Below are 14226 nucleotides of genomic sequence, written 5' to 3'. Positions count from 1 at the left end.
GCTGGGGAGCTAAAAATTAAAACTTCAACAGCACAGCAGCACAAGGTCTGGCTGTCTCAGAATTAATCATTATTATACAGCAAAAACTCTTTTCAGGAACAAGACAATCATGAATCCTGACCCAGCTAAAAAGTTACAAAATCTGCTTGAAACCCATCTAAAAACCTGCAAAATCCATTTGAAACCCATCTAAAAAATTGCAAATTCCATTTGAAACCCATCTGAAAAATTGCAAATCTAATTGAAAGCCATCTAAAAACCTACAGATTCTATTTGAAACTCATCTGAAAAATTTCAGATTCTATTTGAAACCCATCTAAAAAATTGCAGATTCTATTTGAAACCCATCTGAAAAATTGCAAATCCTATTTGAAACCTATCTGAAATATTGCAGATTCTATTTCAAACTCATGTAAAAAATTGCAGATTGTATTTGAAACCCATCTGAAAAATTGCAGATTATATTTGAAACTCTTGTAAAAAATTGCAGATTCTATTTGAAACTCATCTGAAAAATTGCAAATTCTATTTGAAACTTGTCTGAAATATTGCAAACTCCACTTGAAACCCATGAAAAAAATTGCAATTCTATTTGAAGCTCCTGGTGCAGTTACCTCTAAATCCCTCTGGAACAAATCCTGCTCAGTTCAATGGCTCACAGAAATATTTGGATTTTCAGGTGTCCATGTGTGATTTTAACCACGGCAAAGTGGTTTTTGATGATCCACAGGCCTTCCCCATCCTGCAGAAAGATGCTGAAGCCATCCATGGAAAAGCTGGAGCTGCCTGTGGAATTTCAGGAGGATCATTTTGCATCTCCCAACTGAGAAATGCTCTCAAGGCATGGATTAATTTTCCTCAAGCAAATACAATTCTGGAAGGAAAATAAACTTTTTTTTTTTTGGAGAAAATTGATGGATATTAAAAAAAAATGCAGAATTAGGACACAGAAATCATCTTTTAAAAGATCTATGAGCAAGCCAGAGAAATAAATGTAAGGATTAAACTCTTTATAATTCTTCACTAGAAAAAAGCCCAGGTTTAATTAAGTCTAATGAAGATCCATCCTCATCACAGTAAGAAAACAAAGATCCCACCAAGTTTCCAACAACTTTCTGCTTATTAATTGTTGAAATTTAATTGAAGGCAAGAGTTCATTTGCCTGAAGGACTGACAGAGGTGTTTGTTAATATTTCCTCCCTGTGAGACTTCTGGAACATTTGTATTTCTGCTTTTATGAAGTACTAAATGCTAAAAAGAAATTTTAGGTGTAGAAATTTCCCATCCACTGGATTGTGTTTTATTGGCTAAGGGAGTTAAGTTGGGGAAAAAGGGGAAATTTCAATGTACACACTCAAATCCTGCTGCCTCAGGAAAATCTAACACCTGCATTTAAGTCTAGAAATTAAACAAGTGAGAACCTTCTGCTGTTTCATTCTTACAGCAGCTCTTCAGAGGATTTCTTCCTTTTGCTTTCTCGTTTCTTGCAGTTAAATCTTCCCTTTTCTGCTTCCACATGCCAGTCCTGAGCTTTGCTGCTGCCTCACAGTGAATCAGCTACTGGTGAACATTGTTTTACACAAGAAATAAAACAAAATGTTGGAATGACACAATTTCCTCTTTTTTTAGGTCTTGAAGCACATCAGATCTTATGAATGAATTAGATTCTTTTTGCCAGACAGTTACTGGAAGACATAATGCTTTCTAAACATGGATTGAGGAGACTCACAGCTTACTGGATGGATTTTCAATCCCCAGATTTCCCTGATTTTCTTATTCTTGGAGTCACTTCCCAACTATTTCTCCTGCTGCAGAACCACATTCCTGAAACCTGGGTCTTCTACTGGCAGTTTCTTCACAGTTCTACATCAAATACGCACAGGGAACTTGAACTGGGAATTGAGGGTTGAATTTTTGCAAAAAGAAATGTACTCAGACATGGCTGCTTTGACTTCAGGCTGTGAGGGGTCTGCTCAGCCTTTATTTGTTGGGCTCACAGCTTGTTTGGTCTCCAGCAGGTGCAGGAAGGGACAATTCCTCAGTCCTGGCACGTTTTGGTGCTGGGGGAGCTTGGAGATTCTCATCAGATGGCAATGGCCTCTCTGGAAGAAGCAGACAGGGAAATAATTTCAAATTAATAAATTCAGATATTAAAAAAAACAAACCCAACCCTGGTCTGAGAGAGTCCAGCACCTGCAACAACGATAAGCTGCAAGTAGAAAAGTCTTTAAAAGCTGGAGAACATCACACCCATGAATTTGTCCTTGGGTTCACTGCTCTAAAACTGTAGGGGACAGTCACAATCAGCTGTCCCAGAGCAGGGAGAACACATTTCATACTGCCCAGAGCACCTTTCAGACACATCAAAACAAACAAGAAGCTTCAGAATTTGCAATAAGAGTGAGGATTTTTTTTTACAAAATAAAACTATAAGGGGAAAATCTGACTGGGAAGAAACTTGGCTGGTATTAAGAGCCACAAAAACTCACCATGTTCCTGTTCTGAGGAAGGAGGGATGGGAACTGGGTCTGGATATGCAGAGGTTGGGGTGTCTGGCTTCAAGGAAATCAGGTTTATCCTCCTTTATAAGAGCAGAAACAGTTAAATTGCTTTGTAGGCATCATTTCCACGAGTATTTCACTTCAAGATTTAATTCCACAGAATCAGTTAACTGCAAAGGTAGTTCAGACATATTCTACTGCACATTTCCCCTTCTTTTTACAAGTTGAACGGAGCATTACCCACTTCCAACCCCCTGCCATGGGCAGGGCCACCTTCCCCTGGATCAGGGTGCTCAGAGCCCCAATACAACCAATACCTGGATTATTGGCAACTACTAAAAAACTACAAATTTCAGGAAGTCACCTAATCAGTGTTTTAAGTCCCACACTGAGGGCCTGTTTAGACTTGCACTCTTCTTAAAATGGTCTTTGGGTGTTTAAACAGTTCTTGGCAGCTGAAGGCTTCAGGTGCTGTTTTTGTACAGAAAACTGGACCTGAAGACAGAGTCACAGAATATTCTAAGCTGGAAGGGACCCACGAGGATCAAAGCCCAACTCCTGGCCAAGACAGACACACCTTTTCTTGTGAAGGGTCAGGTGAATTTGCTGCCTCACATTTCAGGCAGAAAAATCTAAAAGCTCCATGTTTAGGAGACAACAAAAAAACTCCACATCAAGAGAGCTTCCACTCAGAGCCAGGGCTGGGAATTTGTGTGCAAAGCTCAGCTTTTAAATGCAGCACAAACACAGCTCGTCTTGGCCCCTGGATTTATGACTGGAAGGGGCACCAAAAATCTCACCTGGGTGTTTTGAAACAGGACTGCAGAGTGGTGAGGGTGACCCTCCTGGGCTGGGGGGCTTTGCTGCTCTGGGTGGCTGCCTGGCTGCTTCTCCTCTCCTCTGAGGATGGCACTGGAAGGGTTTTGATGCCAACAGGGGTGGAAGGGGATGGCACTGGAAGGGTTTTGATGCCAACAGGGGTGGAAGGGGATGGCACTGGAAGGGTTTTGATGCCAACAGGGGTGGAAGGCAGCTCCTTCCCAGCAGTGCTGGGGGTTCGGGGTTGGACTGGGGGGTCCTTGCTGGGAGGGGTCCCCTCTGCCAGCCTGGAGCCTGGGGAAATCACTTTGTGGCTCTTCTTGGCTTTCTTGTCTGCTGCTGCTGCACCAGGAGCTCTGAGATGGATCTGGGGCTTTTCCTTCAGGGGCGTTCCCAGCTCATCCTCCTCGAAGGTGACGAAGGAGCAGTACCCGTCCGTGGAGGAAATGGCCAGGAAGGATCCGTCACTGGACCTGTTTGGGATTTATTTTTTGCCATTAAAGGCCAAGATTTTACTTCAACCCTCACCCAACTGATAAAGAGCCATCATTCTGTAATTTACAGAGCAAAAATTGCTGCTCAGACACTGACTGATCACTGAGTGTCATAAATGAAATATCAGCCCAAAGTGCAGAAGTGGACATGGAAAAAGGACATTTCCCCCATCACAATAAATCTTAGGAATGCAATTCCTTACCATGAAATGTCACTCAGGGTGTGGTAGTGGATGTTGGAGACATAACCAAAGGGGAAGGACTGCTCAGTGTCATAAAAAAGCACAGAATCTTCTGAAGCAACAGCAAACACCAATCGATAGGGGAGGTTAAACAGGGCAGGGGGGGATTTGGGATTGGTTTCATCTGCAAAGAAATGGACAGGCAGAATTCCCTTTGTATTTCTTGCAAGACAGTGACTGCACTTAGCCATTAATTTAAATAAAATTACATCATCTATCAGTATAAACACTCAGCAGACAGCTCTTGCATAAAATGTAAAATTTAACATTTCTGTTGTCTGAAATTTACTTTTTATTTAGCTGGAAAAAAAAAATAGGCAGCTTTCTCACTCTGGATTGCTAATGTTTTGTTTTGTAAATTTTCCCTCTATTTTCCAGTTGGAATTTTTCCAGCATATTTATATGAGTTTTAATATTGAAGTCTCCCTTTAGAGGAGCTACAGAGACCGACTGCAAACCCTCATCTCCTTCCTTTGCAACACCATGGATCTAAAATTATGATGGAACTAGAACAGGTAAATCCTGTAAGGAATACTACAAATTTAACCTCTAAAGAAAGGAGCCAAGCTCTGCCTTTTCACCAATGTCAGTCTTGTTAAAATACAAACATCCCCAAACCCACAATAAAGCTGGATTAAATAAATAAAAACTCAATTCTTGTGTAACTGCACACAATCCTGTCCCCAGCTCAGAATTCCTGTTCTGCCCAGTAACACCAGCACTGCTTCCTTGAATAAACACCAGTGGTTTCAGCAAACTATTCCAACTCCCTGTGATGTGGGCAGTTGAGACTAACAGGAATTATTGCACTGCATTGCTCCTCTGGTGCTAAACCAGGTTATTTATTTTGAACACAAAATGGTTAACAGTTCAAGGAAAATATTTCACAGTGTTTCTGCAGCCTGAGAGGCCAAGGAACAACATTTATCCACTCCACCAAAAGCCACTCATGAGGGAATTGAGGTGAACTCAGGGCCTCAGAATCAGGAAACAGCTTCTCAGATGTGGTACAGCACTGTCTTAGAGGACATGCTGAAAGGCTGGGGCATAAAACAATGTCCAGCCACATCTTTTCCCACATTTGCTGGGAGTTCCCACTCCCTGAAGCTCCCCATACCTTTAGCAGAGGCTCCTCTCAGCTCAAAGTACACAGGACAGCAGCGAACAGCCAGAGTTCCCTTGCCAGGACAGGGCAGGTGACCCACGGGCCTTCAGAGAGAAGCAGGAGTTCAGATTTGCACTATTTGAACGGCTTCTTTTGAAATAAAACCAGATTTTTATCTCACTAAAGCCCTACCTTTTAAGATTGTTTCTGGAGAAAACATAGGTGGTGTTTGTAACGTTCTCTCCCGATTCCACGCAGCCAGCTGCAAAAACAAGGGTTCCAACGTTACTCATCACCTCAGAGAGCTCCTGAGCACACACCTTGTGTCCATAAACATTCCAGTTCCTGGGAATCAGGCTTCTCCATAAACATTCTAATGCCCAGGAATTAGGCTTGTCAGTTGGGCAAAAGCTGAATACAACTTAAAAAGGCATCCCAAATATTTATTTAGTGCTGGTTTTGTTTCCCTCATACACTTCCCTCTTCAAAGCTGCTTTTTGATGTTGCCAGACATCAATAAAAGCAGGGTTTGGACAGGCACACACCAATCCCTCCTTGCTGGGCTGTTTTTACTCTGAGTGCAGAATGTTCATAGGGAAGGACCAAAACAGAGACCAGTCAAAAAAACCCACTCAAATTATCCTTTGTTTCTATCTTAAGACTTTTGGTGTTGCAATTTATTCAACTAAACGCCATAAATATCACTTTTATCACAGGAGAAAGTTGATGCTGTGGAGTGTTAATGGAGAGTATTGTGGAGTTTTTACTTTCTTCAATAGGGAGGATGAGGAATGGCTTAATTAGGATAGATCAGCATCCCTGAGATGTAGGAAATACTGAAGAACATTCCAATTAGGATATAATAGGAAAGAGAAAAGGCCTGGAGCAAAGGAGGCTCAGGGGGCCCTTGTGGCTCTGCACAAGTCCCTGTCAGGAGGGGACAGCCGGGGGGGTCGGGCTCTGCTGCCAGGGAACAGGGACAGGAGGAGAGCTCAGGCCTCAGGCTGGGCCAGGGGAGGCTCAGGGTGGACAGCAGCAGGAATTTGCCCATGGAAAGGGAGCTCAGGCCTTGGCAGGGGCTGCCCAGGGAGCTTTGCAGTGCCCATCCCTGGAGGTGTCACCTGGACGTGGCACTCAGGGCTCTGGGCTGGGGACAAGGTGGGCATCGGGCACAGCTGGGATTCCATGACCTTGGGAATCTTTTCCAACCTCAGTGACACAACCCAAGCCACAGGAGATGTCCCCACACCTGGAGTGAGCAGGTAGGAGCCATCAGGAGTGAAGCTGAGCCTGCGGAAAAACGACTTCATGCTGTCATCGTGAAACATCCGAAAGCTCCGCGCCTGTGACACGGAAAACAGGGTTGTGGAAAAGGCCAGGAATGTGCCAGCTGCAATCCCTTGGAGACAAAACATCCACTTGGACACTCCAGCCTGATGGAACTTCTCAAATAAAACCTTTTAAAAGCTCTAACTCCTTCGAGCTCTCTAGAAATTCTTCACAGCTAAGAAAAATAGTCCTTGATCCCTCTTGAGCTGCAAAGCAAAACACTCCCAGAGCTGTCACCTTAAAGCAGCCATCAAAAAATAGTCATAACCTGGAGAACAACATTATTTAACACCCAGTGGTGCTCAGGCGTCTCATTCTAACCCCAGGATTAGAGGCTGAAAGAGAATTTCTCTCATGGCAAAGTGCCTGCTCTGAGTCTGTTCTTCAAGGTCTATAAAAACTCTTAAAAATGTTTTCCCCCAAAAAGAAAAGGAGTGAATAGAAGGAATTAAGAAAGTTATAGCCAGCTTGGAGGTGTTATTTTACTATCATTTAAAGCTGTTTGGGAGGGAAAAAAAAACTCTTTGTTTTTCCTCTTAGGATTAGAATTTCCTAAATTATCCCTAATTCATATTTTTCTACAAAATCTAACTACCTCCTTAAAAATTCCAGACTGTTAACTTTAAAATATTATTACTGTGTCACATCCATTAATAAACTCCCAGCTACTGCCAGGTATGTTTGAAGGTTTTCCTGTTAAGAACTGTTTTTTTCCACACTATTTTTAACTTTTACAACTAAGGAATTGTGTTACTACTTTAATCAGCAAGAAACTTCGGGGATGTTATTTCGGGGTGATGATGGTGAGAGTGGATGAGCCTGAAGGTCGCTTCCAAGATGATTCTGTGACATAATTATTTGCATGGAAAATATCTGATCCTTTGGTTTCATGGAACAGAAAGTTCAGCTAAAAGAGCCCCCAGCAGCGTTTCCAGCCCCAGCAAAACCACGTACCTCTCCTTCAGCTCCTGACCCCGATGGCATCTTGGTGACATTGAAGGCCACTCGCTTGGTTTGGGTGCTGTAAACCCGCAGGACCCTGCGAGGGAGAGCAGAGAATTCCAGCAGGGAATTATGAATTCTTTGGAAGGGACATGAAAAATAATTCTCATGGTAAGGGACACCTCCCACTGTCCCAGGAGCTCCCAATGTCCAGCCTGGCCTTGGGCACTGCCAGGGATCCAGGGGCAGCCCCAGCTGCTCTGGCAATTCCATCCCAGCCCCTGCCCACCCTGCCAGGGAACAATTCCTGCCCAAGATCCCAAGATCCAGCCCTGCCCTCTGCCACTGGCAGCCATTCCCTGGCTCCTGGCAATTCCTGCAGCCCTTGGCAATTGTCTCTCTCCAGCTTTCCTGGGGCTCCTTCAGGCCCTGCAAGGCCACCCTGAGCTCAGCCCAAAGCTTCTCCTGGCCAGGCTGAACAATCCCAGCTCTCACATGAACAGTCTCCTTTCACCCCAATTTTCCCAAAAATGCCCCAGGACCTCTCTTCTCAGTCAGCACCTCAAAATATAAATCTGGACCCCAAATTAACCGTGAATTAAAATTCTCCTCACAGGACACCCCCAAAGGGATGTGCTTTAATGACTAAAGAACCAATGAACCCCTTGCAATGTTTGAACTCCACAAGGTTTGGCAAGTCCCAGCACATGGATTTATGGAGGAATAAGGGAATTAGGAAACAGGGAACTGCCAGGCTCTTCCTACCTGCACTGTAGGTTCCTCAAGAGTAGGAATTCATCTTAAAAACAATTAACTACATCTCTATCTGTTATAGCATCATGGAATGCTTTGGGCTGGGAGGGACCTTAAAGATAATTTAATTCCACCCTTCCAGGCTGCTCCATCCCCAGGGATGAATTTATCAGCTCATTAACTCAACCATTCTCTTAAAGAGTATCAGTAATGACCAATAACATGAAAACTTCATTCCTAAAGGAAGACTCCTACAAAAGTTTATTTGCTGCTAAGAGAGACTTCAGGAATCATTTACCACAAGCCAAAAAATGAAGTCAAATATCATTTTACTTTCACACCAACCTGCTTAGACCAGAAAGTGAATAAAACAAAACCTCATGTTTATCTGACACCCTTCCTCTTTTAATTCATCCTCCTGGAAAAAGAAACATTCAGGAAAACCACTCAGACCAAGAGCTCACCTGTCACAACTCAGGGTTGCAATATACTGGCCTAGAGGATCCCAGGTTACTCCTTGGACATAACTCTTGTGCTCATTAAATATTGAAACTTTCTGTCCTGAAATTACAAACAGCTTTCAGATCATAAATTTGAAAGTGTTTCCAAACATTTCAGACATAAAACAAGAATAAAAAATGCTTCAAAATGTAAGGAAATAATTTTTTAAATATAAAAGTGTTCATTGGATGGTGGCTGAAAAGAATATCAGAGAAAGTTGCTTTTCAAGTGCCAGTTTAAGGTTTGTTCACTACAAATTTAATAATTAATTAGAATGAATATTAGATTTAATATTGGAACTCAGATAAGCAAAAGCAGGAGCTCTCTGACCCCACTGATGTTCCACAAGGGAAGGTCTCAGAGCCAAAATATTGATGAGAAAAACTTACAGAGAATTTTAGAAATACTTTGATGACACAAAGTTACAGAGGGTTTTAGAAAAACTTGGTTGAATACTGGCCACAGGTAGGATTTTTCCTATTATTTAAGTATTGCTTTCTTGCAAAGAAATACCAGAAGCTGACAAGTTTCAAAGAAAATAAACAGCTTTTCAAAAGGAAGACACAAACAGAGCTGAGGCCATGCTGCACAACACCAAAAAGTGGAGTAAGGAATATAGAATATGTTTGTGCAAGAGTTTTGGGGGGTAAAAAAATGTGTGAAGTTATTTCCAAGGTGAACAGATTCCTCAGGTGTAAATTTTGTTGGTCTGCGAATATTTTACATCTGTTTATAGAAGGGCCTCACAAACCCAGGAAATGACACAAAGAAAACAATCACAAAAAAAGATGTTTCCCATTTTTTGGGGGGGGAAATGCCAAGAGGCACTTCCAGCAGATCTGGAATTCCCAGGGTAACTGCAGCATTTACCTTTATTGACATCCCACATGATTGCTGTGTTATCCACAGAAGCAGATGCCATGTAATTTCCATCTGAGGTCCAACAAATGTCATACACATCTTCCAAGTGGCCTCTGGAAGGCAGGAGAAACCAATTATTAATTTGAAAATTAAAAGCTAAGTGTAAATATGTGTTTCAATAATTTTTTGGTTAAAAACCAGAAAATATCAAGAGGCAAATAAAGGCTCCTGCTGGTGCTTCAAGCACATCAACCTCAGCAGCAGCCAGGAACTGCTCCCTCAGCTTGAACCCACTGCCCCTTGTCCTGTCACCACCTGATTATTTAAAATGTCCCTCTCTCTCCCTTGTCTGAGTCCCATTAACAGGGAATTAAAAGGATTAATATCAGAGCAAGCAAATTGCAGACAGCCCTGGAGTTCTACACACACTGAAAACTGCACCACGTGATAAAAGCCACTGAGGAAACAAAAACGCTGAAAAGGCAACCAAACTCACCAAAAAATAAATTACCTCAAAGTTTTCACGACTGCCCAGTTCTCCTTGTTGAGCTGAGCTTCATCTTCATCCTGAAAAACCAACGGCTCCAACTCTTTGCTGTCATTCAGCTTCCACAGCAAAATGACGGCATCTGTAGAAGAAATCAGAGGAAGCTCCTTTATTTCCCACTCCCTTTTGTTCACACAAAATGTAATGAAGGTGGATTTCATTTAGTTTAACTTGAAAAGGATCCTGGATGAGACAGAGGAGAAGCAGCTCTCACCATCCCCTCCTGAGGCCAGGATCTCCCCGCTGGGAGAGAAGCGCACGACGTTCACGGCCTTGGTGTGGCGCGCCAGGTTGGACAGGAATTCCACGATGGCTTTTCCATCCGGGCCTTTCTCCACTTTCCAGATCTAGTTATGAGAGTGTTACAGCTTTGGAGGGCAAGATGTGATGTCACCGGATCATCAAAGTGGGAAGGGACCTCCAGGACCATCCAGTGCCACCCCAGACCCAGCAGCATCACCCCAAACCCTGTCCCCAAGGGCCACATCCAGAATCCTCCTGAACACTCCCAGGGACAGTGACTTCAAACCTCCCTGGGCAGCTCATCCCAAGGCCTGACCGCTCTTCCGGGAAAATTTCCTTTCCCTGTCTCCAATCTGCCTCCCCTGGTGCCATCTGAGGCCATTTCCTCCCCTCCCTTCCCTTGGGACATGGCAGCAGAGCCCCCTCACTGCCCCTCCTGTCAGGGAGCATCTTTCATGTCAAAGAAAACTGATATTTTTCTAGCCCTAAAATATGTATTAAAAAATCCCCAAAACACATGCACCATCAGGAAAAGGACTCAGTTTGCCAGTGAGGAAGTTAAAAGTTTTATCTGAGACAGCTGGAATAAATTACTACAGAGACTATTTACAAGAGTATGTAATGACAAGGGGGAGTGGCTTCAAAGTAAGGGAGTAGGTTTACATTGAACATTAGGATAAAATTCTTCCCTGGCAGGGTGGGCAGGGGCTGGGATGGAATTGCCAGAGCAGCTGGGGCTGCCCCTGGATCCCTGGCAGTGCCCAAGGCCAGGCTGGACATTGGGAGCAGCTGGGACAGTGGGAGGTGTCCCTGCCATGGCAGGAGTGGCACTGGGTGGGATTTAAGTCCCTTTCCAACCCAAACCACCCTGTAATTCTATAGACAGCTGTACAGTCTTACACTCTTTCCTGGAACCATCCACTCCCCGTGGCACCAATACCTGTCAAAACCCCAATATTTTCGATAATGAAACCAAGCTGATATTTTGGCTAACGAAACCAACACGATATTTTGGCTAACGAAACCAAGCCGATATTTTGGCTAACGAAACCAACCTGATATCTTGGCTAACGAAACCAAGCCGGTATTTTGGCTCACAAACCCGCACAGCTTGCACCCGCTCCGGGCCCAGGCTGAACTCACCCTCACGGCTGTGTCCACCCCAGCCGAGGCCAGGCGATTGATCCTCCCATCCGCTCCATGCTGGAAGTCCAAGCTGTAAACCGGCTCCTTATTGTGCCACACGATTTCACAGGTGATGACTTTCATGTTTCCTGCAGAAAACAGAACAAACTCCACATCAATTCTTGTTCATTATGGCTCAGGCGCCCAAACTTGGTGCAGATTTCCCAGGCACCGCTGGCAGAGCCCGGAACTGCACTGCAGACATTGACAGGATGCTTTGAGGAACGCTGTTTCTAAAAGTTGTGATTATTACGCCTAAAGTTCCTGTTTGGGGCTTGCAAGAGGATGGTATCGAGCCCTGTGCATCGGTTTAAGACTTGAGAGAAAAAAACTTTTTTAGGGTAACAACCCCATCCGGAATCCAAACAACGAGCGGGCACGGGCGGCCCGGCGCGGACAGGGGAATGGCAGAGGCGGCGCTGGCCGCTCCCGGAGCCCCGGGGATCCCCAGTCCCGCTCTCCGGAGCGCGGGGAGCCCCGATCCCCGCTCCCCAGAGCCCCCAGACCCCGGCCCGGCTCCCCCCGCCCGGGTCCCCCCCGCCCTCACCTGAGCCCGCCCGCGGCTCCCGCGCGCTCCCGCCTCAGCCCGCCCCGCGCATGCGCGCGCCCGCTCCGCGCGCCGCCTCAGGAGCCCTCAGGGACTGCCGGGGGGGGGGAACCCGCAAAAACATCAAGAATAAACCTCAAATTTAAAAAGCCCAATGCTTGCACCTCCTCAAAATAGTGTGTTTTTTTGTTTTCATTTTGTTTTGGTTTTATTTTTTTATTTTTTTTAATTTCACAGGCATTGCTGTGCTTGACCGGTGTAAGTACATAAAAATCCTAAAGGGTAACGTGTCCCCAAACTTCCCTGTTTCAAATGCAATATTCTTGCCAGGAAAAAATAAAATATGATAATAATAATAGTAATAATAGTAGTAGTAACAACAACAACAACAACAACAACAACAACAATAATAATAATAATAATAATAATAATAATAATAATAATACTTAACATAGTGAGAAAACTGCTTTTTCTTTCACTCCTGCCCACAGGAAGAGGAGCCTCTGGGCAGAGGTTGAAGCCCAAAATGGTGCTCTGAGAGCTCCCCAGGCCAAACACGGCCTCACACAGCAGGCAAGGGAGCAGCAGAGAACAAAGGAAGATTAATTTTATATCACAGAATCATGAAAGGGACCTTAAAGCTCGCTTCATTCCACCCCCTGCCATGGCAGGGACACCTTCCACTGTCCCAGGCTGCTCCAAGCCCTGTTCAAGCTGCTCTTGGACACTTCCAGGAGCAGCCAAAGCTTCTCCAAGAATTCCATCCCAGGGAAGAATTTCATCCTAGTATTCAATGTAAATTTACTCTCTAAGTTTGAAACCGTTCCCCCTTGTCCTGTCACTCCATCCTTTGGAAATTTGTCTCTCTCCATCTTTCATATCACCTCCCTTCAGATACTGCAAGACCACAATTAGGTCACCCTAAAACCTTCTCCAGGCTGAACAATGCCAATTCTCTCAGCCTTTCTATTCCCATGGGAGAACTCTTCATTGTCATCCCTGTGGCACAGCTCACTGCCACTGTCCTCCTACTCTCTGGACAACCCTTGAATTCTGGAATCTTCTCCTTTGGACAGCCCAAGGGATCCTTCCCAGCCTTGTGCTGTGCTCCATGGCAGGAGCCCCCAGCTCGGGGACACAGGGGCCGTGCCCTCCTGTGCCACCCTGCTGGGGGACAATGACACCCTGAGCATGGGGGTGTTGGGCTGCAGGAGAATCCCAGGATGGGCTGTGGGGCTGTGGCCCTGTCTCCTGTGCTGCCCACCTGTGCCCCAGGTGTGAGTGTCCCTGGAGATCCCCGGGCAGGACAGCCATGGCAGGGCTGGCAGCCTGTCCCCACAGAGGGCTGAGCTCCAGCTGCCCTTCCCTTCACAGTCTGGGATGGCCTGCACAGAAACAGTTGCTTCCTTTTCCCCCAGTTTGCCATGGTGGGAATTTTTGCCCGAACAGGTCACCCAGATCTGCCTGGCACCTTCCTGGTGTTGCATCTGCGCTTTTCCCACTGTCTGCACATTGGAATCTTGTCCTGTGCTGTGCTCATTCCAAACCTTTCCCCTTCCTGTTTGCCAATTGTGCCTGTCTTAGGTGAGTTATCCTGCAGGATCTCCCTCCTTTGGCAGTGTTTGAGACCATTTACTGAATTAAATCCTGACAGATCCAGTCCTCATCCATCTCCATCAATCCTAATCCCAGTCCCCACACCCCAGTGACTCCCAATCCTGCTCCCCATACCCTGATCCACAAACCTCTGGATGCAATCCCAGCCCTTCCTTATCCATCTCTTTCCAGCTGAGGGAGAAGGATGTGTACAGAGTAGGGAATTTTAAAATTATTTTTACAAAAGTCCTGAGGAGTTCCATGGCAGGAGGAACTGCCTTAGGAAACCAGGATGGTGCAAGTTCACGTGCTCAGTGAACTTCTGAAGGCAGGGAAGCTCAGCCAGGAATCAACAGCAGAACTTCCTGAAATTCAGCTCAGTTCCATGAACACTCCCTGGATTATAATGGCGCTGCTTTTTCCATATCCAGGACATTCCCACACCATTTCCATACTGATGTGCCCAGTCCAACAAAACCAGGCTTTCTTGTAACACCCAACACTTCAGCCACTCTGCACAGGGTTTATTTAGAGACAAACACAAGTTGGGATCCTGCAAAC

General features: G+C 45.1%; 2 protein-coding genes across 2 annotated transcripts in view; one reads left to right on the top strand and one right to left on the bottom strand.

Annotated features, from left to right (window-relative positions):
- The window catches only part of CLDN14 (claudin 14), a 37975-nt gene extending 37180 nt beyond the window's left edge, over positions 1-795 (top strand). Inside the window, exon 3 of the transcript XR_009279946.1 lies at positions 680-795. The gene's annotated coding sequence lies outside the window, so the exon portion shown is untranslated. The remainder of the gene's footprint in view (positions 1-679) is intronic.
- A 161-nt stretch (positions 796-956) lies between these two features.
- On the bottom strand, positions 957-12129 carry CHAF1B (chromatin assembly factor 1 subunit B). The gene is made up of 14 exons (XM_058859837.1): positions 12070-12129; positions 11481-11611; positions 10309-10441; positions 10059-10176; positions 9557-9660; positions 8650-8746; positions 7445-7529; positions 6411-6504; positions 5354-5423; positions 5174-5265; positions 4018-4180; positions 3302-3793; positions 2490-2581; positions 957-2102 (listed from the first exon to the last, which is right to left on the bottom strand). Exons 2-14 carry the CDS (start codon positions 11604-11606, stop codon positions 1981-1983), a joined length of 1788 nt encoding a protein of 595 aa, XP_058715820.1. The 5' UTR covers positions 11607-11611; positions 12070-12129; the 3' UTR covers positions 957-1980.
- Between the last annotated feature and the right edge of the window lie 2097 nt (positions 12130-14226).

The sequence above is a fragment of the Poecile atricapillus genome, chromosome 1 (assembly GCF_030490865.1).
Source record: "Poecile atricapillus isolate bPoeAtr1 chromosome 1, bPoeAtr1.hap1, whole genome shotgun sequence".
Taxonomy (NCBI): domain Eukaryota; kingdom Metazoa; phylum Chordata; class Aves; order Passeriformes; family Paridae; genus Poecile; species Poecile atricapillus.
This window is presented reverse-complemented; position numbering and strand designations above follow the sequence as displayed.